Source organism: Mustela nigripes, chromosome 17, assembly GCF_022355385.1.
Source record: "Mustela nigripes isolate SB6536 chromosome 17, MUSNIG.SB6536, whole genome shotgun sequence".
Classification (NCBI taxonomy): Eukaryota; Metazoa; Chordata; class Mammalia; order Carnivora; family Mustelidae; genus Mustela; species Mustela nigripes.
In genome coordinates this window covers 19,589,642-19,617,180 of record NC_081573.1, presented here as the reverse complement: position 1 = coordinate 19,617,180, position 27,539 = coordinate 19,589,642, and the positions used below count along the sequence as shown (strand labels likewise).

The following is a 27,539-nucleotide window of genomic DNA, read 5'->3' as shown; positions in this document are numbered from 1 at the left end:
GATCATGACCTGAGCCGAAGGCAGCGGCTTAACCCACTGAGCCACCCAGGCGCCCCATAGTCATTTTTTAAAAAAAATTTTTACTTATTTGAGAGAGATCACAAGTAGACAGGCAGGCAGAGAGAGAGAGAGAGGGAAGCAGTCTCCCTGCTGAGCAGAGAGCTCAGGACCCCGAGATCACGACTCGAGCCAAGGGCAGTGGCCCAACCCACTGAGCCACCCAGGTGCCCTGTACATAGTCATTTTCTGCCTTCCCATTCTGATCCTTATTCTCTTGGTTAAGTTTTATGAAGCAATTTAGATATAGTTGGTCTCTGGGGCTGTTGATCTTCTGTGGGTTTGCATCTACCACCTTCTCGCTTCTCTCATGCTAATGGGGTCTTCCACGGGCTGGAGAAACTATATAGTTACTTGTAGTATGGAACTGGGTGGTGGTTTTTTGTTTTTTTCTGGGGGGGGTGCTTTGTTTTGTTACGTCTCATCAGATTCACAAAGAAATATTCACTGAAGAGTTGTTACCAGTAGAGTAGTAACTTTATTTCATATTTGTTTAAGCCCTGAAGCATTCTCATACTCATGTTTATGATTTCTTACTATACCAGCCTAAAAACACTATATCCCAAGTAACTGGCTGCTCCGAAGTCACCACAGTGGCCCGGAATCTGCGACAGTTGAGAGCTGTGTCGGTCGCACTGTATCCACTGATCAGCCTGGGATGACTGCGGGGAGGGCGTTGACTTCAACACCATTTGGGCTGCCTGCCTCCTGAAGCCTGGGCCAGGGGCTGTGGAGGTGGCCCTGGAGCCCACAGATCTGGGGGTGGCTATCAGGGCAGCTGTGTTGACCCCCTCCTCCCAGGGAGTCCTCCACGCTACTCCCCAGAGGCTGTGGGGCTGCATGGGATGGTTTTCCCTGGAAGAGAGACCTTGCGTGACCCATGCAGCTCATTTCTTATTTTCATTACATTAAATTATAACTTGAAAAGTCACCCTGAGGTACTCTCTTGCCTTTTACTTTTATATTAAAAGGTAATATTTTTCTCTCCTCTTGGGTGAAATGCCCTTTACTTAGGACCCATTGATTTAACTACGGCGGTTACTCTGCCGGTGGTTCAAGATTATGACACAGAAAGGAGAAAGCGGTGGGTTTCTCAGCAACGTGAGGTGACCTGGTGATCACGCAGTCTTTCTTCATGTTCAGAACAGGTGTTCCTGGGATTGGCGGTGCTGTGTCCACAGCCCGGGGGCCAGGGTTCAGGGGCAAGCACCATACTGACCTGACTTCTGTGGCCTTTGCAGCGCGCGCGCGCGCGCACACACACACACACACACACACACAAAACAGGACAAAAGGGGACGAGCAGTAATTGCATAGCTATGCCTTGGGATATATGGTTGACCCTTGAACAACATGGACATTTGAAGTGCTGACCTCCCACACTGTGTGTTAAAAGTCTGCGTATAACTTGTGACCCACTCCAAAACTTAGCTACACTAATAGTCTACTGTTGACCAGAAGCCTTACCAATAACGTAGTCAGTTAACATGTGTTTGTATGTTTTGCTTATTACATATTGTCGTCTTAAAATGAAGTATGCTGGAGAAAAGAAAATGTTACCAAGAAAATCATAAGAGAAAGTACGTTTTTAGTACTGTACCGTAATCTGCACATAAGTGGGTGTGCACAGCTTAAGGCCCAGCTGTATGTTTCATTTTATCTCTGTCAAGGAAGAATTAAGATTATAACTCAGTTGAAGAAATACTAACACTCCTTTCTCCTTCACATTGCCCTTTTCACTACTTTATAGATTGTTGCAGTTTTTAAATCCTGATCCTTTGAGAGCTGATGGGATCTTTGATCTGCAGCAGGTATGACAATCCTACAGAAAAAATTAAAAATCCACAACAACTCTTTACTCTTTCAGTCTCTCTCCTTCCTCGTCTGGATTTGAGATGAGAAAAGAAACCCCCTTAGGTAGGGTCTCTCCCTGAAGAAGACACCCTTTTAGAGATTTTCCAGTGAATTATTGTTTTAGAGACATTGTTATTATTTGGCGGGGGGTTGGGGGGTTAGTAGGTGCTCTTCCTTTCATTTTGGTAGTTTAGGTGGGTTTTGATGAGCATATATACCTCAGCTGTCCTTCCTTTGCCCAAAGTGGTTGACTTCCTGTGCTGGCAGGGTTGGGGGGCACTGTGTGACACAGGGTTAGGGCTCTGCCAGTGGGCAGGGCAGGGCATCTGCCAGAGGGCATCTAACAGGCAGGCGTGCTGTCTCAGCTGCAGAGGCTGCGATCTGGCTCCCAGCAGCCCTTGGCCGTGCTCCGGAACAAGATCGAGCCTTGTTTGACCGTGGACACAGCGCCGCTTTCGGCAGACCTGAGAAAGGTAAAAGTGCTCCTGAAGGCGGGTTCCTAGAGGAATGCTCACCTGTTGTAACACAGGAGGATTTTTAGGAAACCCTTCCAAGGCTGCACTTGAGTCATTTCTTGGCCTTTGAAATCCTCTAAGCTTTTGTTATTAAGTTTTCATGTGTTCTTCAGGTTAACTTCCTATAGGTGAATAATATTTCTTTGGCAAAACCACTTGTATAACTCTTCATGCTTTTCTTTTCTTTTCTTTTTTAAAGATTTTATTTATTTGACAGAGATCAGAAGTAGGCAGAGAGGCAGACAGTTGGTGGGGTAGGGGGGCAAAGCACGATCCCTGCTGAGCAGAGAGCCCGATGTGGGGTTCGATCCCAGGACCCTGAGATCATGACCTGAGCTGAAGACAGAGGCTTAACCCACTGAGCCACCCAGGTGCCCCTCTTCATGCTTTTCTGAGATAAGTTTTCAGATGCATCTCTGGAAAGAGGCTTATAAGGAGCAACAACTTGCCAGGGAGGTTATGCTATATTTCCAAGTGTTCTTCTCAAAACTGCTTTCAAAGGGCGCCTAGGTGGCTCAGTGGGTTAAGCTTCTGCCTTCAGCTCAGGTCATGATCCCAGGGTCCTGGGATCAAGCCCTACATTGGGCTCTCTGCTCCGCGGGGAGCCTGCTTCCCCCCTCTCTCTCTGCCTGCCTCTCTGCCTACTTGTGATCTCTGTCAAATAAATAAAATCTTTTAAAAAAAACCAAACTGCTTTTGAGACCTGCCATTTTAGTTAGTAAATTGATTATGCATGCTTATCTATTTCCTTCTTGATTCAGAAAAAAAAAAAAAAGGACAGAAAGAAGCTAAATCCACAAGGATGAATTGAATGAGAGCGAAGTCTTTAACGGCCTAGAAATTTCCGCAGGCTTTTGGAAGATGGAAAACAGGCAGCAGAGTGTGGCTGACTAGTAGAGGAAGGAGATGTAGGGGCTCCGAGCTTCCCTCTTCCTGAGTATCCGCAATCAGCGTCTCGGGAAGGATGATCTTTCTGAAGGAACGGAATGACCCTAGAGATTTCGTTCAGATGAATTCTTCCAGTGAAGACACCTGCTCGCTGCCCTGGCTTCCTCTAGGGGGGCGGCACTCACAGTGCCAAGCTCTGCACTGGCCACACTTCTTCCAGCCCGCTTTTAGTGGGCCACCTCCCTTCAAACAGATGTCAGGGATCCTTAGACATTTGACGAAAGCTCCCACCTAAAAAGAAAATAAAAGCATTTAAAAAAAAAAAAAGATCAAAATAAAACTCTGAAGGAAACAGTGTAAACAGTAGAAAGAAGATAATGCAGGACACCTGGGTGGCTCAGTTGGTTAAGCCGCTGCCTTCAGCTCAGGTCATGATCCCCGGGTCCTGGGATCAAGTCCCACATAGGGCTCCTTGCTCAGCGGGGAGCCTGCTTCTCTCTCTGCCTCTTCCTCCTGTCACCCTCCTGCTGCCCCCCTGCCTGTGCTCTCTCTCTCTGACAAATAATTTTTTTAAAAAGATAATGCTACAAAATAAATACCTTCAGAGATAAGTATTAACACTACTTACAAACGGTAACTGGGTGTTATAAAAAAGGCCCAGAGGATAAAAATGGTTCTTGGAAATTCGGAATGCTGTCAAGCAAGAAACCAGCCAGCAGCTTGGAGGGAGAAAATGGAAACTATCAGAAAGTAGAGCAAACAGACGAGACGGAGATGGGGGAAACAATTTGAGGGTCATTTCAAGGTCCAGTCCCTGAAGTGGGGGTTTTTTAAGAAGAGCAGAGGAAGTGGGCAGAAAATTATAAGAGCAACACACAAGAGATTTCCAGTCCTCATGGAAGGACTGAACAAATTAGATTTCCCCTCCCACGAGCCCAGCACAGGGAGGGGGCAGGATCACTCCAATCAGGGGCGCTTCCCAAGGCATGAATGGCTTCAGGCTTGCCTTTGGTAACACCAGAGGGGTGCCGATCCCGACTTTCTGGTGAAAAGTTCTTCACAATCTTTTTTTTTTTTTTTTTTTTAAAGTTTTTTTTTTTTTATTTTACAGAGAGAGATCACAAGTAGGCAGAGAGGCAGGCAGAGAGAGAGAGAGGAGGAAGCAGGCTCCTGCCGAGCAGAGAGCCCGATGCGGGACTCGATCCCAGGACCCTGAGATCATGACCTGAGCCGAAGGCAGCGGCTTAACCCACTGAGCCACCCAGGCGCCCAGTTCTTCACAATCTTGATGTCCACCGAAAACTAGCAATGAAAACATTATCAGACATGCAAGAACCTCTCAAGAATTGACTCAAGAAGGACGCTCCGGAAATATGTCCCCCACCAGAGCAAGACTGTCAGCCAGGAAGGATGACCGGTCTTGCAGACATGAGGGACAGTGCCAGGAGGCCACAGGGTGATGGCTGCATGAGGGACACCCAGTTGGTGGTCTGCGCCACTCCTGGGGCTCAGGGCTGGGGGACGAGGACATCACACACAAATTGTGCTCGTGAGTTCAGCCTCTTGGAACGTAGGGTCAAGTGTGGCTGGAGAACTCTTTCTGTTGCCACACTTGGGAGGTTTTAGTGACCATTACATAGAAAAATAAAGGCACCTTTTTTTTTTTTTAAATATTTTTTATGTATTTATTTGACAGAAATCACAAGTAGATGGAGAGGCAGGCAGAGAGAGAGAGAAGGAAGCAGGCTCCCAGCTGAGCAGAGAGCCCGATGTGGGACTCGATCCCAGGACCCTGAGATCATGACCTGAGCCGAAGGCAGCGGCTCAACCCACTGAGCCACCCAGGCACCCCAAGGCACCTTTTTTTTTTTTTTGAAGTTTATTTAAGCAATCTCTACACCCAGTGTGGGGCTCAAACTTGTGACCCCAAGATGAAGAGTTGAACGCTCCTATAACTGAGCCAGCCAAGCACCCCAATAAAGGCATGTTTAAAAAAAACCCAGCTTTGTAAGTAAAGCCTGATGTACTCACAGATTATTGGGAGGAGCCACATCCTTGCTTTGGTGAGCTCTAGGCACCTGGTTTTAATTTGGAGCCTAGAAAAGCAAGCGTCTTAGAGCAGGAGTTTGGTGCTGAGAAGACACGCAGGGACTTGTCAGATGACGTCTTAGAAAATACCAGAATAAGCCGTGTGTAGTGGCTGTTGGGGTGGAGGGGAGGTGAACAAAGAGATGGAGATGTGTTTCCTGTGCTTCATTCGTGCTTTTTGGGGGGCTGTTTTGCAGGCTCTTCAGAGAAATAGGTTCCCGGGACCCAGCCACACGGAATCCTACTCTTGGCCACCCATCGCCCGGGGCTGTGACGTGGTGGTCATCTCTCACTGTGGAAAAAGTCCCCTGCTCTACCTCCCACCAGTGCTTACAATTCTGCAGACGGGGGGCTGCTACAAGTCTTTACCAAGCAGAAACGGAGTAAGTTGAAGACTGTCTTGTTTCCACCACAGCATGGCCTAAATATTTATCTTTAAATTTTACGCTGAACCTTTGATGAAGTTTGGGTTCCATTACACATTTGGTTTCCATGACAAGACTGGAACTTACCAGACTCATTGATTCTCTGACACTGATTCTCCCCCTGAGTCCCCTTTGAGGACATCGGCTGAGCCCAGAGGTTTCTGGCATTTGGGATGAATATGTAGCTTATAAACTTCTACTGATAGAAATCCTCTGTGACAGTCCCCCTGGGCGATGGTCAGGCCGTGCACGGTTTTCATTGTTCCATAGATGAGAAAATCCACTTCATCTGACAGGTGAGACGAGGTGGGATTAGAATTTAGATTTTTCTGTCGTTGTGTCCCCCATTCTTTTAATGATTTCACAGCAGCCCACACTGCTGCCGAACCCTACTTTATTCTTTCCGTGTGCGGGAGTCTGCAGGGAGTCGTGAAGGGTGCTGGAGAGGACAGCAGTGGGACGTGGGGTCAGGTGAGGGTGCGGTAGCGAGCCCTGCTTTGCGGGGTCTGGGCTGTCAGGCGAACCACGTGCAGAAGAGTTGTGTCTCAGACGTGTGTCAGAGGACACGGTGCGGACAGCTCCATCTTCATCAGGTGACAGACTGTAGGAAGAAAAGACAGCGCTGCGTGTAAGAGAGCTGCTCCTTTTCCTCCTCCTGCCATGTGGTTTTAATGCTTGCCCTTTGGAAATCTGGGTCGGCTGGGTTATTGTGTACTGGTCTCCCATCTCCGTCCCTCCGTGAGCAGCTGAGCCCTTGTGGACCAGCTGCTGCTTGTGTTGGGATAGAACCGGGGCTGGGCCGGAAGTGATGTCCGGGTCTTACCTCTTGTGTCCTCTGCTTTCGCCACATCCCTGTGGTCCGCCTGCTGTTAGGCCCGGTGCCCAGAAGCCGGCGCCCACCTGGGTCTGCATGCAGGAGAGGGGAGACTTGTGCTGGTCGGCAGCCCATCGAGGCCATGTGTCCGGGAGGGTGTGTGGCAGGCCGTGCGCCCTCGGGAGATAACGGTGTGCGGTCTGCTCTCAGATACCCCCTAAGGAAGTGATGCCCTTTTCTAAAGCCCTTTTCGGGAGGCACTTAGTTTGCCTGGTCCCTGGGAGCAGGAGCCCTGGAGCCAGACCGCCTGGTTCAGATCCTGTTGCTCCCAGCTATTTAGATGTGTGGTCTTGGGCAACTAGCTTCACCTCTCTCTGCCTCACACCCCGCATCTGTGATGTTGTAAGGTGATAATAGGTCCTACCCTGTGAGAGTCTTTTAAAGACACAGTGAATTACTATTTGTGAATATTAATTGGTGTAAGCTCTAGAAGAATCTGAGTCCGTGTGTCTAAATCTATTCTAATGAAATTATATCTTTTCTGACCTCCAGGATAATGACGATAGCAAATGAGTTAGGTAGTGCTTCTCCCGTGCCAGGAGACGGTCTGCATGCTTCAGCATACACTAGGTTCAATTCCTGACTTTTGCCCCAAATTATGTGAATTTGTCTTTGCAGCCTCTGGCAGTCATCGTGTGTCCTGGGTGGAAAAAGGCTCAGTTTATTTTTGAATTACTGGAAGACTATAGCACGTCCTCCAGGCCTCTTCATCCCATGTTGTTAACAATCGGACTCCACAAAGATGAAGCCAAAAACATGAAGCTTCCAAGGGGGTGTAAGCATCCTTTCCAAGCTGTTTGGTTTCCCCTGCAGAGGGCAGTGGAGGCCTGCCAGGCAGGCGGCGCTACTGACCGGGACACGGGCTTGTGCAATGGTGTTACCTGTCCTGCTACACGTGGGACCTCACTGTCCCTTACAGGCAGGCACAGAAGGATGAAGGTTGGACCTTGGCTCACAGCCTTTCCACTGAGAAAATGCCATGATCTCCTTTACCCACTATTTATCGAATACCTCCTGTTCATTAGATGTCGACCGAGCCCCTGCCCCTGCCTTTCAGGAGCACAAACACCGGTGGGAGCCCAGGTGTTAGATAAGGACAGGTGTTGGCCTGGACAGGTAGGCCGCACCCCTCCCCCCAGCAAGAAAAACCGTTTTGTGCCCCATTAGACCGCAGGTCTAGAAGTATGTGGCATCTTAGCAAAGGAAGTGTGAGGAAAAACCTGTGGAAAACCTGAATGTTCATCATCTTCTCTTTCCACACGTAGGTGAGGTCATCGTTACGACACCCCACAGCCTCCTGAGATTTCTCAGATACCAGAGCTTGTTATTTCTTAGACTCTGTCATCTCATCTTGGATGAGGTAGAGGTGCTGTTCTCTGAAGCTAGCAAGGAGGTAAGTGCGGCCTCCATCCGAAGTCATTATCACTCAGAAAAAAGCGTATATGCGTCTGAGGGCTTACCTGCTTTTAGGAATCAGGAGAGGACGTGTTTATTGGGGAGGTGGAGAGCCAGTTAATCTTGGAAGATTTTCCATTTAACTTTTATAATTTTGAAGAGAGTTTGTCTGAAATTTCCTTCTCCAATTTTTTTTTTTTAAGATTTTGTTTATTTATTTGAGAGAGAGTGAGTGGCAGAGATAGTGAGAGCATGAGTGAGTGGGAAGGAGAGGGAGAAGCAGGCTCCTCACTGACCAGGGCACCTGATGGGCTCAATCCCACGACTCCGGGATCACGACCTGAGCCAAAGGCAGGTGCTTAACGACTGAGCCACCCAGCATTCCTCCTCCTTCCCAAATTTTAAAGTTCTCTTTGAAGAGCAAAAATTCTCTGGTGAGGTTTTCTAAAGTACTGATATTTTAATGATTATGGAAGCAGTAAGTTTTATTCTAGAAAATTTGGGGTATAGAGAAAAATACTTGAAAAGCCCCAACATCCATTGTGTTACCCTTGGAGGTAATCACTATTCCTGTTTTGGAGTAATCCCTGTTTGTAATACCTGTTGTAATTTATAATTCTAAATCCCTTTTATAATTCCAGTTGATCCGCAGAACTGACAACATCAGGCCTTACTTTATGGCTAGCTCATAACTTGCATTTTCAGTAAGTGGTGTCCTGCGGTGTGATTCTTTGCTGGCCATAGCCCAGTATGGAATCCTGTGGGTATAACATAACTTTTTTAAATGGTCCGATTTGGGGCACCTGGGTGGCTCAGTGGGTTAGGCCGCTGCCTTCGGCTCAGGTCATGATCTCAGGGTCCTGGGATCGAGTCCCGCGTTGGGCTCTCTGCTCAGCAGGGAGCCTGCTTCCCTCTCTCTCTCTCTCTGCCTGCCTCTCCGACTACTTGTGATTTCTCTCTGTCAAATAAATAAATAAAATCTTTAAAAAAAAAAAATAAAAATAAATGGTCCGATTTTTGGACATTTAGCATCGTTTGTTTGTATGTCTCTAAAGAACATAGGTCTTTTTTGCACATTTCCCTTAGGGTTTATTTCTAGGAGGGGATTAATGAATCACAGACTTTGAACCCTCACAGGAAGGCGTTTCTTGGGCGCAGTGTAACAGGATGACCATAAGCATTTCATCTGGCAGCAGTGATGTCCCCACGTTCAAGTCCAGGCTTTGTCGCTTACCGACCGTGTGGGCCTCCGCAGGGTTTGTGAATGTCTCTAAAGCCTCAGTTCTGATTTGCAAAGCTAATATCCAGTATACCGCACTGTGCAGTTGCCTCTCCGAAAGCAGAGACCCCCATGGACAGCGTGCACCCCACGCCCCGGGCAGGGCAAAGCCTTAAGCCAGCTCTGATTTTCAGTCGGCGTGTTAAACGTGGCCTCTCGTGTGAGCTTCACGTATTTCTTGATTACTTGTCAAGCCGAGCGTTCGTACTGGCTGCTTGTACAGTTCTTCTCTGGGTAGCGTTTTCATTTTCTTTCCTTATTTTCTGTTGTCAGGATCATCTTTTTGTAGCCTGTTTGTAGACCTTTTTAATATAAGGATGTTAATGCTTCGTTATATATGTTACACATTCACCCAGATATTGTTTGTGTTTTATTGTGTTTATATTTAACATTCTCTCCTTTTAGTTTTTCTCTTTTGTTTGGAAAGGACTTCCCGCACTCTGACAACCGAAAGTGTACAATTCTTTACCGGTCATGTTCTGTCAACCAGTTATTATCCCCTTCTAAAATGAAAGTGGAATTAATTCTACTAATTTTTTTTTAGATGTTTGCTATACTAGATAACTTTAAAAAAAATATTGACATTGAAGAAAGGGAATCTGCACCACATCACATTGTTGCTGTGGGCGTTCACTGGAGCGGACACATAGAACAGTTGGTCAAGGAGTTCATGAATGACCCCTACATTGTAGTCACAGCCATGGAAGAGGCTGCTCTCTACGGCAGCGTCCAGCAGGTACAGGCTTGTGGGCGAATGGGAGGTGGGGGCTGATGAACACAAGCCAGGAGCCTTGGTTTCGTGGCCGCCTCCTAAAATAGTACAGCTTTAATCTCATGCACAATAATCTCATATTGATTTTCTGTATGCTTTTCTGTTAAGATCTCACTTACCGATGAAAAGTGAAACTGATGCACCTCAAATGTGTTTTTAAAACCACTTTGTTGCTATATTTCATCACCAGGTAGTGCACCTTTGCCTAGAATGTGAAAAAACCTCTACTTTACTCCAGACTCTAGATTTCATTCCAAGTCAAGCACAAAAGACCTTGATCTTCACTGGTTCTGTAGCAGAAACAGAAACCGTGTGTAAGGTGAGCCCATACAGTGCCCTTATTGTTTGTTTAAACCATGATGGAATCTCGAAATCATCAGAGAATTACCGGTAGTTAAGTATTTGACAGGGGGTAAGACGTTAGCAGTTGATCGTCAGTCAGAAGAGACTGGGGCTGTGGAGTATGCATGGCAACAAGACAGGACAGCGGGAGGCCTGTCCTCGAGTGGGGGAGCCGAGCAGGTGTTCCCCAAGGAGGCCAGTACCTTGTGTTTTGTCACTGAATTGATCCCATTCATTAAGAAATGCCAGTGACTTCTGTATCCTCTGTTTAAAAACATAGAGACAGTAACACCAAGAAATAGACCGTGTGGCCAGAAAAGCCACTAAGCTGGTGACAGATTTGTTTAAATAATCTAAATCTGCATGGATAGTAAAATGTAGAAATGAAGCCAAATACAAATTTAAATGTAAGAAGCAGGGCCTGCTGGGTGGTGCAGTCAGTTAGGCTTCCAGCTCTTGGTTTTGGCTCAGGTCTTGACCATAGGGTCCTGAGATCGAGCCCCGCATCAGTCTCCACGCTCCCGGGGAGTCTGCGTGAGATTCTCTCTGTCCCTCTGCACTTTGCCCCTCTCCCTGCACCACCAACAGGTGTGCGCGCGCGCGCTCTCTCAAATCTTTTGAGAAAAAGATTCTATAAAAAAATTAAAAATAGATAAATCAGGAGTACAGCCACCTTTCAGTGATGATGAAGCGGAGGTGTCGGGACTGCCTGGGGTGTGCTGGCACATAAGTTGGGTGTGTGTGTACATGCCTATGCATACGCGTGTGTGGGTGCTCGCGTTATTTGAGAAAGAAGGAAAATGGTTATGGCAAAATGTTGGCTTCATTTGAGCAAGTGTTTAGAAACAAACTATAGAATTTTAGAAATATATTTCTTTCTGTTTACAATCATCTTGTTCTTAAAAGTTGTAGATCAATGAGGTAATACCATCACAGATAATTTTAAATGTTTTATACTGATAATTGTTGATGGAACAATTAATTTCAAGCTTATGTTCCTGACTGTGAACTGGTCTATTTGGCTTCATCTTTAGGTAATAGAAAGCAGTTCAGTATTTTGCTTGAAAATGCATAAAGAAGTGGTTTTTAATTTAAAAAGTGTTTTAGAACAGTGGAAGAAGAAGTTAAGTTCTGGCTCTCACATTGTCTTAGGTAAGTGTTTTAATTTCTACTTCCATTTAGAGAAGGCAGAGCTAATAGGAGTCATGTCTTCCATTTGTTTGTATACCTCATGTCCAAATTTCTCATCATTTCCCAGATTTACTGAGAATTTACTAGAAATGTTAATTTCAAAATGAAGGTTAAGCTCTGCCAAGATTTTGGTGTTGAGGCAAAGGCAGGGGCCTGCAGGCGTCCGAGCGTAGCAGCTGTGAGTGTAGGCCTTCACCCCGGGGTTCCAGCCGGAGCGTGAATGTGTGTGTGCCTACGATGAAATCTCACAGATGGTTGTAAAGTGCAGTGTTAGAGATCGAAAAGTCAGAATGTATAAAGGAAGTGAAAGATTGATGGACAGCCTAGATTTGTCATAGAAAGAAGCATTTTCCAAGCTAAAATTAGGGAGGCCACTTTTCTCACTTTTCTCTGGAACCTCATCACTGGGCTGTGGTGTTTTGGGGAAAAAAAAAGAGGAAGAAGTTTGTTGGCATCTAAAAAGTGAGATGCAGTAGAGAACCGTGTTGAAGTCCGGTTCCTGGAATTGCTCTGTAGTAAGTGCGGGAAGGCCGCAGCCTCCTTTGTGACCCTCGGACCCTTCTGTCCAGCCTTGACGGATGACTGCATACCACCCTTGGCCATCACCGACGCCACGTGTGTGATTCACTTCAGCTTTCCTTCCTCCCCCAAAATTTTTGGTGGACGCCTGTACTGCATGTCGGATCATTTTCAGAGTTCCATCGAGCAGGTTTGATGAACTTTTGTGATCTTTAAATATTCTGCTGGTATTTTCTGTGCAGTGACAAATTCAGAATCCACAAAGTTTTGTCATTTAGACTGGGGTGGATGACCTGTTGCCTTTATTCACCCCCCGATTTTAAGGGTTCTCCCGCAGAACAGGCGGAGAAGAAGACCAAATCCATCTTGCTGTTGACAGAGAAGAACGCGTGCCACGTGGTCGGCGTCCTGCGCTACTTGGAGCGGGCAGATGCCAAGATTCCGTCGGAGCTGTATGAGTTTACTGCGGGGGTTCTGGAAGCCAAGGAAGATAAAAAAGCCAGAAGGCCTCTCTGTCCATATCTTAAGGCATTTGGTTTTTGCAAGTAAGCCAGTCATTTTTTTAAAAACTGGAAGGTAACAAGCCTGATGATTCACAGACTTGTACCCCTGGGGCAAATAATACATTATATGCTAATTTGAAAAATTGGAATGTACAGTAAAGTGCACAGTGATAAGTTTATTGCTGGATGACCTTTCCGTGTGTACACAGGATGTACACTGCCGCCCACCTCTGGGGGACTCCTTCCCAGTCTGCCCCCCCCCAGAAGTAACCGCCCCCCACTATCTATCCATGCTGATGAACTTTGCTCATTTCCCAACATTATGTAAATGGAGTTGTTCGTTCAACTTACTGTCTGCGACATTCCTCTATGGTCCTCCGTGCTTCGGATCAGTTAATTTACCTGTCTACTTAATGGCACGGGATTGTGTTGCAAACATAGAACACAGTGTATGTTTCTAGTCTCCGTTGATGGGCCTGTGAATTGTTCCCAGCTTTTGGCTATTACGAATGAAGCTGCTGTGTCTTTGTGCGGAAACGTACACCTGTTTCCTTGGGGTGTAGACTTTGGTGTGGGGTTGCTGGGCCACAGGGTGAGCACACATTTAACTTTTAGGAGGTGTGTGACTGTTTCACAGTCCCGTCAGCAGCGGGTGACAGAGATGCATGGCTCCACACCCTCCCCGACAGAGTGGTCCTGGGGGCATAGTGGCAAACTGTGGTTTCCATCTGTGTTTCCCGAGTAATTAATATAATAATGAATATTTTTTCACATGCCTGTGGGACATTTGACCATCCTTTTTAAAGTGCTTGTTCAGGTCTTTTGCCCATTTTTTAAATTATTGGGTGTTACCCTTTTTCTTCCTGGATTGTTGGCGTTCTTTATTCATTCTAGATATAACTGCTTTGTCAGAGGTGTGCCTTGAGAAGATCTCTTCTTAGTCCATGGCTTGCTTTTTCACTCTTATGAGTCTTTTGATGAACAGACCTTTTAATTTTGGTGAAGTATATTCTGGTTGCTGTTATTTTGTGTCCTTAGGTAAGAAATACTTGCTGATCTCTAGGTCAGGAAGACACTCTTCTGTATTTTCTTTTTTTTTTTTTTTTCTTCTGTATTTTCTACTGGAAGTTTTATAGACTGTTTTCACACTTGGGGGTGTAATCTCGGGTGAGTTAATGTTTGCATAGAGCATGAGATATGGGGCAAGGATTACTTTTTCCTATGTGAATAGTCACTTGTTCCAGTATCCTTTATTTAAAACATCATTGCGTTCTCCCTGAATTGGTGCCTTTGACATAAACCAGATGATAACGTGTGGTCCACTTTTGGACTTTTTGTGTTCTATTGGTCTCTTTGTCCTTAACGCTGGTACTGCATTTTCTCACTGTAGCTTGTATTCTAGTGAGTCCTGGAAGCTAGTATGTGAGTTCTTCAACTTCGCTCTTCATCAGGGTTGTTTTGGCTATTTAGGTCCGCGGCATCTCCACATGCATTTTGGAATAGGCTTGTCAGTTTCCTCAGAAACATTACCTGGCTTTTGAGAGCACATGTGTTGATGCAGTAAATCAGTTTGGAGAGCATGGATATCAGGAGTCGGGGCCTTCTCACTGATGCAGGCATGATGCCAGTACTTGATCAGTGATCGTGGGGACTGGGTAGGAGATGTCTGATGTATATCGAGTACATTGAGTTTCATCTTAAAATAACTATTGACATGAACTTTTTGAACTATGGTACATTAAAGAGGTTATTAGTAGTGATTTTGATTATGCTATTGACTTTTTAAGAATTTAAAAAATATTTTTATTAACATATAATGTTATGCTATTGAGTTTTGAAACCAAAGCTTTATTTCTCAGTTTGGGTTACAGAATGACTTCTGGTTTAGAGGTTAATTATTAGCCTTTGTTTTGGGTTGTTGTGATAAATTTCTGATTCGGAGTCTTTGTTTTCAAGTACATTTTGTTCATTTAAAGAATGTCTAGAGAAATGATGGAGTGACTTTAAGTTTATTTCATGTTAAATTTTAGGACCTCTTTTCACTAATGTGCATGTTGTGTCATCTGAATTATTAAATATGGTTATTTTAAATTATTTAGAATGAAGGTCCTCTGATTTCAATTATAGATTCATTTTCCTGAAGAATAGTTTAAAATTCATGTTAAAAATTATTGTCTTATTTTTGTTTTTAAAATCCAGTTACTTTTTTTTCAGAGACAAAAGGATTTGTCCTGATAGACACCACGTTAATCTAGAAATAGACATGCCAAGGAAGTTATCCAACCAAGCCCTACCAACATTTGGATACATCAAAGTAAGTTCTGCTGCACTCTGTTCAATGACAAATGGTCATTTTAATGAATGTATTTCATTCTTTTTCTTTTTAGATTGCTCTATTTATCTGATAGAGCAAGGGTGCCAGCATGTGAGCTTGGGGTGGCAAGGCAGAGAGAGGGAGAGGGAGAGAGAATCCTCAAATGACCCCCCCCCCCCCAGTGAGTTTGGAGCCGGGGACAGGGATCAGTCCCAGAACCCTGAGATCATGACCTGAGCTGAAACCGAGAGTCAGAGGCTCAACTGACTGAGCATGTAGGTGCCCCTGACCATGCTTCATTCTTAAGCAGCAGAACAATAATGACACTTTTTTTTTTTATAATGACACTTTTAATGAACCACCATTGATCTGACAGGAAGCCATGGGTCCTTATAAGGTGCCTTATTTTAAGACTCCAGTTTATTTAGAAAACCAAGGTCAAATTGGGAACATAGATAAATACTATGTTAAAAAACTACAGTTAAAGGGTTTGTAGTTATAGTTTCAGAAAGTTATTTTCATCTGGGGATATGGACCACTAAAAACACTGCAGTGATAGCACACACATCTTTCCACAACATCCATGATTATTCCGTTGAGGAAATTTCTGAAATGCAGATAAAATTGCTAAGTTAAGAGTGTCACTTTCTTTTTGAATCCTTTTTGATACTCCTTCCTCTCTTCTTGAGTCCAAGACTGCTCTCCTTTCCGCCCTCTGTTTTCCCTGAGGCATATCTGTTCTGCTCATTTGCACCGGTCTCTCTCCCTCATTCTGTCACCTCATTTCAGAGTTTTTTAAAATTTATATTGTTTTGTACATATCATTTATCATATATGTATCTTACATATTATTTTTTAAGATTTTAAGTAATCTCTACACCCAACCTGAGGCTTGAACTCACAACCTGAGGTCAGGAGTGCTACACTCCACTGACTGAGCCAGCCATGTGTCCTATTATTTTCTTAATTAACGAGAAGAAAGGTAGCTTGTTTTGAAATGGAAGGGTACAGTTTTGGTCTGTCTTGTGGTTACATCTTTTCTAGTGGCTCTCTTTATCTGTAGGGATTGTCACTCTCCTTATTCTCTCTCTTGGTATGATTTAATAGGGATTTGACTTTGATACTTCGCTATGGCTCTTTTTAAAGATTTTATTTGTCAGAGAGAGAGAGTGTGTGCACAAGCAGGGGGAGTGGCAGGCAAAGCAGGCAGAGGGAGAAGCAGGCTAGGCTCCCACCAAGTAAGGAGCCCGATGTGGCACTTGATCCCGGGACTTTGGGATCATGACCTGAGCCAAAGGCAGTGACTCAACCGACTGAGCCACCTAGGCGTCCTACTATGGCTCTTTTTAGATAAAATATATTTTCCTGAGTGTTCTGTAGTTCCTCAAGTACAGATCCTTTACCTCTTTGGTTAGGTTTATTCCCAGGTATCTTATGGTTCTTGGTGCTATAGCAAATGGAATCGATTCTCTAATTTCCCTTTCTGTATTTTCATTGTTAGTGTATAAGAAAGCCACTGATTTCTGTACATTGACTTTGTATCCTGCCACGTTGCTGAATTGCTTTATGAGTTCTAGTAGTTCGGGGGTGGCGTCTTTTGGGTTTTCCATATAAAGAATCATGTCATCTGCAAAGAGAGAGAGTTTGACTTCTTCATTGCCAATTTGGATACCTTTTATTTCTTTGTTGTCTGATTGCTGTTGCTAGGACTTCTAATACTATGTTGAACAAGAGTGGTGAGAGTGGGCATCCTTGTCGTGTTCCTGATCTCAACAGGAAGGACGCAAGCTTTTTCCCATTGAGGTTGGGGTACCAGGTGGTGGGTATTATAGAGGGCATGGATTGCATGGAGCACTGGGTATGGTGAAAAAATAATGAATACTGTTATGCTGAAAATAAATAAAAAATAAATTAAAACTATATATTTTTTTTCCTTAAATTTTAGAAGGAGATGTGGGTCAGGGTGACTTTTAATTAATTTCAGAATTCTCATTCCTGTTGTTTCTTATTAAAAAAGTAGGAGACCTAGTTTCTGAGATTGTTAAGATCTTCTGGCCCTGTTTCCCTCCCCCAATTGTGTCTGACCCTTCTCTTCCCTCAGCTCTGGTGTCTTTGGGTGGATGGTTCTGAGACTCCGCAAGGCTTCAGGCTTCGCCCACTGTGGGAGTGGATGAACGCCTCCAGACTCAGTTGCTCTTGACCTACTGCCCCCCTCCCCCCAACCCCAGCCCCATATTTCTAGTGAGTACTTGTTGCTGCTCGTGGAGTTCCCCTGTGTTTGGGTCCATCAGATAGTGACGCCATGCGGGCTTTGTGATCTGGCTGGGTTTTCTTCATCTGCTATTTTGTTATTGTTGTTGTTTAAATTAATTGATATTTATTTATTTTTAAAATTTTCCTGAATCTATTTTCTTTTTCTTTTCTTTTTTTTTTTTTTAAGATTTTATTTGTTTATTTGACAGAGATCACAAGTAGGCAGAGGGAAAGAGGGGGAAGCAGGCTCCCTGCCGAGCAGAGAGCCCAATACAGGGCTCTATCCTAGGACCCTGGGATCATGACCTGAGCTGAGGGCAGAGGCTTAACCCACTGAGCCACCCAGGTGCCCCTGATATTTTTTTTAGAACAGTTTAGGTTTATGGAAGAATTAAACAGAAAATACAGAGTTCCCTCTACCACCCCCCCAACAAAAATTCTTCCTATTATTAACTTCTTGCATTAGTGTAGTTCACATGTGACATTTGATTGTGATATCAGCCAATATTGATACGTTACTTTTTTAAAAGATTTTATTTATTTGACAGAGATCACTCGTAGGCAGAGAGGCAGGCAGAAAGGGAGGAAGGGAAGCAGGCTCCTTACTGAGCAGAGAGCCTGATGCGGGGCTTGATCCCAGGACCCTGGATTCATGACCTGAGCCGAAGGCAGAGGCTTTAACCCACTGAGCCACCCAGGTGCCCCTTGATACGTTATTTTTAACTAAAGTCTATAGTTTATGTTGAGATTTACTCCCTGTAGTGCACATTGTGGGGATTTTGCCAAATGGGTAGTGACACCTGTCCACCATGATGGTATCACTTAATTCTCAACACTGCTCGAAAGTCCCCCGTACTCCACCCTTCCCCTCTTCCCCAGAACTGGTAATCACTGACACTTAGCTCTGTAAAGCCTTTTCCAGAATGTCATGTAGTTGAAACTATACAATACGTGGGTTTTTCAAACTGGCTTCTCCCACTTGGCAATATGCATTTGAGGTTCCTCCACGTCATCTTGTGTTTTTGTGGGTCATTTTTTATTGCTGAATAGACTGAATAGACCAGTTGATCCATTCACCTGTTGAAGGACGTCTTGGTTCCTTCCAAGTTTTGGCAGTTATGAATAAGGCTGGGAGAAATACTCGTATGGAGGTTTCTGTGGACACGTGAGTTTTCAACTCACTTGGGCGATACCAGGACGTGTGATTGTTGGCTCGTATGGAAGCCTGTTTTGGCTGCACCTTTTGCATTCCAGCCAGCAGAGAGTGAGGGTTCCCATCACCCCAGGCCTTGCCAGTATTTGATGTGGTCACTGTTTTGGATTCTAGCTGCTCTAGCAGGTGTGTAGGGGTGTCTCATTGTTTTAAATTCCCTGCTGATGGCTGGGCATCTTTTCATGTGCTTGTCACCCTTTTGTCCTCTTTGTTGAGTGGTCTGTTCAGGTTTTTTGCCCATGTTTTAATTGGGTTGTCTGTTTTCTTATTGTTGAGTTTGAAGGGTTCTTTGTAGATTTTGGACACCAGTCTTTTATCAGAAATATGTTGTGCAAAAATTGTCTCCCAGTCTATGGCTTGTCTTTTTGTTCTCACTATATTCTTCTGTGGAGCAGGAGTTTTTTGTTTGTTTGTTTGTTTTTATTTGTTTTTGCATGCCTATAAACCTTTATTTACAAAGACAGATGGTGGGCCATATTTGGCCCATGGGTTGTAGTTTGCTGGCCTCTGATTGAGAGGGTAAAATCCCAGCATTGAAGCTATCACGTACAAAGTTCCTTATGACCTGAGTGTGTCCCCCTTAATGATTCTTTTATTTTTATTTTTATTTTTTATTTTTTTATAAACATATAATGTATTTTTATCCCTAGGGGTACAGGTCTGTGAATCACCAGGTTCACACACTTCACAGCACTCACCATAGCATATACCCTCCCCAATGTCCATAACCCAACCACCCTCTCCCGACCCCGCTCCCCCCAGCAACCCTCAGTTTGTTTTGTGAGATTAAGAGTCACTTATGGTTTGTCTCCCTCCTGATCCCATCTTGTTTCATTTATTCTTTTCCTACCCCCCAAACCCCCCATGTTGTATCTCCACTTCCTCATATCAGGGAGATTATATGATAATTGTCTTTCTCCAATTGACGTATTTCACACAGCATAATACCCCTTAGGTCCATCCACGTTGTTGCAGATGGCAAGATTTCATTTCTTTTGATGGCTGCATAGTATTCCATTGTGTATATATACCACATCTTCTTTATCCATTCATCTGTTGATGGACATTTAGGTTCTTTCCATAGTTTGGCTATTGTAGACATTGCTACTATAAACATTCAGGTGCACATGCCCCTTCAGATCACCACATTTTTATCTTTAGGGTAAATACCCAGTAGTGCAATTGCTGGGTCATAGGGTAGATCTATTTTCAACTTTTTAACGAACCTCCATGCTGTTTTCCAGAGTGGTTGCACCAGCTTGCATTCCCATCAACAGCGTAGGAGGGTTCCCCTTTCTCCGCATCCTCGCCAACATCTGTCATTTCCTGATTTGTTAATTTTATGGAGCAGAAGTTTTTAATTTTAATGATGTCCAGCTTTCCAGTTGTTTCTTTCACTTTTGCTTTTGGCCTGTCCACAGAGTCCTCACAAAACCCAAGGTCACCTAGATTTTCTCTTTTGGTATCTTCTTCATCTGCTTTTATTTGGGGATCTGTGGGTAATTTTGTCAGTTCCATTGCAGAGTATATCCCTGGTGTTTGGGGTTGTTTTTTTTTTTAAGATTTTATTTATTTATTTGACAGAGAAATCACAAGGGGGCAAAGAGGGAAGCAGAGGGGGGTGGGAAGCAGTCTCCCTACTGAGCAGAGAGCCCGATGCGGGGCTTGATCCCAGGACCCTAAGATCATGACCTGAGCCAAAGGTAATGGTTTTACCCACTGAGCCACCCAGGTGCCCCAGGTGTTTGGTTTTACCATCTCATTGCTTTGTCTTTGGAGATTCAGAGAGAGTCAAAACATGTGACACTTCACCACAGCCACCGTCCCAGACCCTGTCAAATCAGACCCCCCACTTCTGATTGGCTGTGTTGAGGTACAGTTTGCATACAATAAAAATCACAATTTAGAAGTGTATAATTTGTTGAGTTTTGGTAAATACATACAATCATGTAACCACCACAATGAAGATATGAACATTTTCATGACCCCAGAAAGGTCCCTTGCTGTCAGTCCTCATCCCAGCCCCCACTCCCAGCAGCCACTGGACCTGCTTTCTGCCACTAGAGCTTTGTCTACTAGATTTTCATATTAATGGAATCATACAGTATGTTGTTGTTTGAGTCTGATTTCTGTTAATCACCTGTATTGTCTTTCTCGTGTTGAGCAGGATCCCATTACGTGCCTGTGCCGTGTTTGGCTATCTGTTCGCAAGTGGATAGACATTTGGGTTATTTGCAGTTTCTGGCCACTCTGAATGTCTTGTGTTACAACTCTTTTTCGACCTACGGCTTCATTTCTCTCGGGTGAGATGTAGTGGAAATGCTGTGTCGGAGAGAGAGAGAGTGTGTGTGCGTGTGCATCTAAGAATCTGCCCAACAGTTTGTGCCATTTTACATTCACCCCAGTGCTGCATACGAGACTTCCGGAGGTCCACTTTCTCAACATGTGATATTCTCAGTCCTTACTTTTTGCCACCCTATAGCATTTGCAGGGATGTTTATTTGCATTTCTTTGAGGATAAGGAATCTTGGGCCTCTTTTCACAGCTTGTTTAGCCCTTTGTATCTGCATTATAAACTCTGTTTTATAGTTCCTGCCCAGTTTTTAATTTGGGTTGTTTTGTTGAGTTTTAACAGTTCTTTGTAGATTATGGATATGCTTTGTCAGATCTATTGCAAATATTTTCCCTCAGTTGAAAAGCAAAAGTTTTTAATTTTGATGAAGTCATCATCGTCTTTGTTTTGTGCTTTTCATGCTGTAAGAAATCTTTGCCTACCCTAAGGTTGCAAAGATTCTTCCCTATTTTTTTATTCTAAAAGTTTTATGGTTTTGCATTTAGATCTATGATCTATCTCAAATTAATTTGTGTGTGTGTAAGGAGAAAGTTTTTTCCTTATGGATACTTGGTTGCTCCAGCACCATCTGTTGTAAAGACTTTTATTTCCCCCTTAATTACCTTGGCAACTTTGACAAAAATTAAGACACCATATCTGTAAATTCTGAATTCTTCATGCTAGTTCCTGGTCTGTACCCCTTATGGGGTACACATTGGCTTGAGTGCTGTAGCTTTATAAGTGATCCTGGAGACTGGTAGGGACGTCTTCCAATTGGCCCATCCTCTTCAATATCCTTCTGACTAACTGTTCCTTTGCCTATCCAAAGAAAATTTTAGAATCAGCTTGCTAGTTTGTATTTAGAAGCCTGATGGGATTTTGAGTGGCATTGCATTGAGTCTATAGTTTAATATGGAAAAACTGACATATTAACAATACTGAGTCTTATCCATTAACATGGTATACCTGTCATTTTGTATCTAGGTCACCTTTAATTTTTCTTTTTTTTTTTTTAATTTTTTTTTTAAGATTTTATTTATCTATTTGACAGAGAGAGATCACAAGTAGGCAGAGAGGCAGGCAGAGAGAGAGAGAGGAGGAAGCAGGCTCCCTGCCGAGCAGAGAGCCCAATGAGGGGCTCGATCCCAAGACCCTGAGATCATGACCTGAGCTGAAGGCGGAGGCTTAACCCACTTAACCCAGGCGCCCCACCTTTAATTTTTCTAAGCAATGTGTTCTACTTTTCAGTAGACTGATCTTGTACTTACCATGTTAAGTTTATTCCTAGCCTTTCATGTTTTTAGATGTTAATGTTACTTTTCTTTGAACTTCATTTTCTGATTATTTAAAAATTCAGTTGATTTTTATGTCCTTGTCTTGTATCCTGTGACTATAACAGAGTGAATTAGTTACGTACAGGATGGCTTGTGAGAGTGGAATCAAAACAGGTGGGGTGCAGGGGACGGTTATGGCCGGAAAGGGACTGTCCCGTCTGTCCACGACCAGGAGTTTTCTGGGTACATTTTGGGTATTTGTTCTGGGATAGTGAGTGGAAAAGATGGTGACAGGTGCTCTAGAGAAGGTAAAATGCAGCAAAGTACCAGGGGGCCTTTAGGGATTATGGGCAGGGAGGCATCTCTGAGGTGTCAGCTGCCCCGAGGGCCAGAGAATAAGGATCCAGCCATGGAAGACTTGGGTCTTTTGCAGGGAGAGGAAGCAGCGAGTCCCTGCGGTAGGCATTAACATGGTGTGTTGTGGTACAGGGCAGGGTTTGTTGGCAGTGAGAATGGGGGAACAGCAAGCAGGGGGGCTCGAGGGTGGCACAGAGGAGGGCTAGGGGTTGTCAGCTTGCGAGATGGATCACAAATGGTGACCTCACCCTTGCCTCCTGGCCTGCTTGCCTCCCAGACAGCACTGCCCCCTCCGCCCTCCCAGCGGGTGACTGCTCTGTCCTGGCCTCTGCTGGGGCAGCTCACCACTCCCCAACTTCATGCAGAAATGCCTTCTCCGAGCTCTTGTTAACACATGAGCACACCGACATTGCCCCTCAAACACCAGTCGCCCTACGCACACTTGACTGTGAAGAGTTGTCTTCCTTGACCACACGCTGGCTGCGGCCCATCTCTTATCCTAGCATCTCTTGCAGAAAATACTGCGTGTTACGGGAACAAAGATCAGAAAGAGCTCAAGAGACAGGAATGCTATTTATGAACGATTTTTATTAAGTGCAGTTAGGGAGTAAACAAAGAAACATTTATAGTTTATAAAGAAGTTTTAAAATAATAAGATTAATAAAAAGTCTTCCCTTAGATTTAAAGGGAAACCACGTCCTCTGTGGGTACAGGAAGGTGGTCATATGGGTCGGCTAGCTTCCTGGTTCATGTTTCCATCCCTGGTGGTGTGCTTTGGGCTCTCAGGCCAAGGGCTGATTTCTGCAGATAGCTTTTCAGCTTAGATTGAGTTTATTTTCTGAATATATTTGTTGATTATTTTTCAGATAATACCCTTTTATATTTTGAATGCAACACATTACTTTGGTCGTATAGTTGACAAACAGATGGATCTTTATGCAAGTCTTAATGCTGAAATGAATGAGTATTTTAAGGGTAACAGCAACAAAATGACTGTTGAAAAGGTGGAGAAACTTGGATTATATGGATTAGCAGAAAAAACACTATTTCACAGGTAAAAGGTCTATGTATTTCATCTCTAAGAGCTCTGAAGTGTGGGCAACTTTACGTGGTATCGAATCCCTGTTTGTGTCTGTGTCCGTCTGCCCCGGTATGCACGGACACCTCGGGCGGGGGGGTGGCAGTGGTGCTCCCCCCCCCGCCCCCCACCCAGCTTCCTGGCACAGTTCTACAGACTTGTCCGACCCTGGGCTCCTGAGCACAGAGCGCGGAAGGCGGGGTGGTTCTGGAGCTGTCCCTCTGCTGCCTCCGTGCACGCCTCCACCTCCCCTCGCGCTCCAGGGATTCCCGTGAAATGGGTCCCTCTTACAGCAGAGCAGGCTGAGTCGCCGTGTGGTGACATGGGCTGTGTGGCATGGGCTCTGCCGGGCAGCCTGCCTTGGCCCGCTCACCCCCTCCCCTGCCACTCCCCGCTGCGCTCCGGGGAGCCTCGATGGAGAAAGGTGGAGACTTCACTAGACTGAGTTGATTTTCATTGTGTTGTCCGATAAAGGGATAATCTCTAGTCAAAAGTACTGTACATTTTTTATACTTCTCTGTACTTGAATTAAGCAAGCCCTTCTGAGTGTCCTTGAGGGCTCGAGCTCATTTTTATTTTTATTCCCCACGGGAAAGAACCTTGCGGTTTAGAGTCTTCTCTAATGAGTAGGCGGAGGCAAGAACGATTTTCCTCTGGGATCTCTGGGACACTGAAGCCATGGGTGTCCTCCAGGGTGCAGGTGCTGGAGATGAGCCAAAAAGAAGATACCTGGGCTGCGGACAATGTCCTGGTGAAGTTCATAGATGAAGGCCGGACCGGACTCGTCACGAGAGGCCAACTGCTGCATCTCCCGGAAAATTTCCACACTCTGCCCCCCCAGGCGGTGGAGTTTATTGTTTGCAGAGTGAAACCTGCGGACAATGAAGTAGAATGGAATCCAAAGGTAAGTTATTTTGGCTTTTCACACTTTGTTGACTTTCAGAACATGCACAGAATTGAGGTTCATTTAGAGTGTTGAGTTTGGGTAAGTTGCCTCGTGTTCCCAGCCTTGTACGGTGGCCTCGTCCTCGGTAGGACACACAGTCCTCGAGTCCGCCTAAGATACGCGTCGCGGTGAAACGAGTTAGCTGTCCGCTTGAGAGGAAACAGCGTAAGCACCAAGTGGACACCCCATCAAAGGGGAGCAGAGGCCAGGTCGTTTCCTTCAGGTTGGGAAGGCGGGCAAGGGAAGAGAGCACAGAAAGGGCGGCATGTCCTCTGGGCCCTTCAGGATGTGTGGCTAGAATGTCCCCACGTAGACCAGATGAGGCACCGCAGGTGGAGAGAACTCACGGTACACGGAAGAGCCATCCTGGGGGGAACTCAACGTGGCTCACGAGCCAGGCAGAGACCCAGACCACACAGCTGGTCCAGCAGGTCAGCAGAGCCATGAGTCGTCTTCCCGATGATGTGCTTGACCCTTCAAAGGAGGGCTACATTTCAGATAATCTGGTTGGTAGGACGTGAAGTAAGCCATTGCGGTTGGCAAAGGAAAGGTAATAAACAAGGTCAGACATGGTCCAGGGAGTGAACAGGTGAGTGTTTGCACAATACGGGATGAACTCACAGCACTGCTGCTAGCAGGTCGTAAACATACTCCTTACTAAGTAGCGCTCTTTCTCCCTCTGCAAAGTATTTACAGGGTGTCCGCTGTGGGCTGGTGCCACTGGGCTCTGGGAATGTAGCCATAAGCAAGAAGGCTGTGGTTCTTGTCTCCAGGAAACCTTTGGTCTGTCAAGATAGTCACCACAAGTATTTCTTGAAAAGGGGCCTCTGGAAATGAGGCAGGTTTTCCCCATGCCTGTTCTTTCACATGACTGTGCAAGGGATGGAGGCAGCCAGTTCCCTCCTGTCTGCTCTATGCGAGCACAGATGGGCCTGCGGGAGAGGAGAGCAGCCAGGGCTGGGGATGGGGGACGCGGAAGCCCGGGCCCCTTGGCCCCAGGGTCTCTTCCGCCTCCGTGAGCTTCCAAAGGTGGACTTGTGGACCGTTCACAGGGGAGAGCAAGGATGCATGGCCTCAGTGGGGAACATCCAGTTTGGGGGGTCCAGAGGTGCCATCTGCCTCTGTCCTTCCTCAGCTCCCCTGTTCATGACCCTTGTCCACGCAGCGGCACGATGGGCTCTGTAACCTGCCTCCCGGGGTGGGAGTGAGGCTCAAGCAAAATGCATGGAAACGATTTTTGCGAAACTCTACAGCATAACCAGAATGAGATATTCTCCTCAGCCTTCAGAGAAATTATCTCAGTGGTTTTCTCCTAGGTTACTAGGTACATTCATCATAAAATAATTGGAAAATTGCATGATGCCAAAGTGATACTGGCTTTAGGGAACACAGTGTGGATCGACCCAATGGTGAGTGTGCAGTTCTTTTTCATTTCTTTTTTTTTTTTTAACTATTTAAAAAAATTTTTTTTAAAGATTTTATTTATTTATTTGACAGAGATCACAAGTAGGCAGAGAGGCAGGCAGGGAGAGAGAGAGAGGAGGAAGCAGGCTCCCTGCTGAGCAGAGAGCCCAATGCGGGACTCGATCCCAGGACCCTGAGATCATGACCTGAGTGGAAGGCAGCGGCTTAACCCACTGAGCCACCCAGGCGCCCTCTTTTTCATTTCTGAAAAAGATTTTTTTCACTTAGAGGGGGCACACGAATAGGGGAGGGGTAGAGGGAGCAGCAGGCTTTCCGCTGAGCAGGGAGCCCAAAGTGGGGCCCAACCTCAGGATCCTGAGATTATGACCTGAGCCGAAGTCAGATGCTTAACCACCAGAGCCACCCAGGCACCCTGAGTATGCGGTTGTCTTGAAAGAAATCTGGTTTTGGATGGACCCCTAAAATTATTCTAATTTGTGGCTTGAATAATAATGGTTTGCCTCAAATAAAGGAGGCTTTGAGGGTGTGCTGTGTGTTAGGGAGAGTTGCTTTTTTCCATGTTATTTGGGTCATGAACTTGGTTGCAGGGTTTTTTGTTGTTGTTTAAGGGAGTCCTTTGTAAGCCAACCGAGGAGACAAGCTCCGTGAAACTCCCCTTGTTACATGTGACAGTCTCTGACGCGCACCGTTCTGTTCCACCTTCTTTCAAGTGTTGGTTGTCCACCGCTAAAACAGTGTCACTGTCCCTGTCCACACCGCTGGGGAAGGCCTATGTCAGAACTGGGATCCCTGCGTAGGATCAGTCACATCAAGGACGCCAGTCCCTGGGCTTTCGGAGCTCAGTTTTGTTAGTTTACCGTGTCCGCCTTGTTCTTGCATCAAATATTGATTGAGCACCTGCTGTGTGCCAGGTCCTGTGTGGGACTCGGATTCTCTCTGAACAGAAACTCTGACCTCGTGGAGCTGGTGTAGGGCCGCCAGGGTTGAGTGCCAGACCGGGACGTGTCAGTGGCAGCTCGCACCCCAAGAACTCCACTTTTCAAGCCAAAGTTCTGCTCCATTGGACTTAAATCTTAATCAGTGTTCACACATTTGAAAGAGATCATTCAGGGGCGCCTGGGTGGCTCAGTGGGTGAAAGCCTCTGCCTTCGGCTCAGGTCATGATCCCAGGGTCCTGGGATCAAGCCCCGCATCAGGGCTCTCTGCTTGGTAGGGAGCCTGCTTCCTCCTTTCTCTCTCTGCCTACTTGTGATCTCTGTCTGTCAAATAAATAAATAAAATCTTTAAAAAATAAAAAATAAATTTTTTTTTTTTAAAAAAAGAAAGAGATCATTCAGTTCATAAAGTTGTTTTGCTGAAAGTTATTTTGATGAAATTGGAAAAGCCTTTTAACACTTACAAAGAGGAGTTTGGGTGTAAGACTTAAGAGTGTAGAAGAGAGGGGCGCCTGGGTGGCTCAGTGGGTTGAGCCGCTGCCTTCGGCTCAGGTCATGATCTCAGGGTCCTGGGATCGAGTCCCACATCGGGCTCTCTGCTCAGCAGGGAGCTGGCTTCCTTCCTCTCTCTCTGCCTGCCTCTCTGCCTACTTGTGATCTCTCTCTGTCAAATAAATAAAAATAAAAAAAATCTTAAAAAAAAAAAAAAA

At 45.3% G+C, this 27,539-nt stretch overlaps 1 protein-coding gene across 1 annotated transcript in view; it reads left to right on the top strand.

Moving 5' to 3' along the window:
* Window positions 1–27,539, top strand: part of TDRD12 (tudor domain containing 12) — a 66,184-nt gene that overhangs the window by 29,406 nt on the left and 9,239 nt on the right. The window contains exons 13-24 of the mRNA XM_059381404.1: window positions 5,600–5,785; window positions 7,320–7,476; window positions 7,967–8,094; window positions 9,920–10,111; window positions 10,338–10,466; window positions 11,524–11,641; window positions 12,250–12,389; window positions 12,524–12,744; window positions 14,917–15,016; window positions 23,312–23,499; window positions 24,217–24,427; window positions 25,786–25,878. Coding sequence (XP_059237387.1) covers window positions 5,600–5,785; window positions 7,320–7,476; window positions 7,967–8,094; window positions 9,920–10,111; window positions 10,338–10,466; window positions 11,524–11,641; window positions 12,250–12,389; window positions 12,524–12,744; window positions 14,917–15,016; window positions 23,312–23,499; window positions 24,217–24,427; window positions 25,786–25,878 — 1,863 coding nt within the window. The remainder of the gene's footprint in view (window positions 1–5,599; window positions 5,786–7,319; window positions 7,477–7,966; window positions 8,095–9,919; window positions 10,112–10,337; window positions 10,467–11,523; window positions 11,642–12,249; window positions 12,390–12,523; window positions 12,745–14,916; window positions 15,017–23,311; window positions 23,500–24,216; window positions 24,428–25,785; window positions 25,879–27,539) is intronic.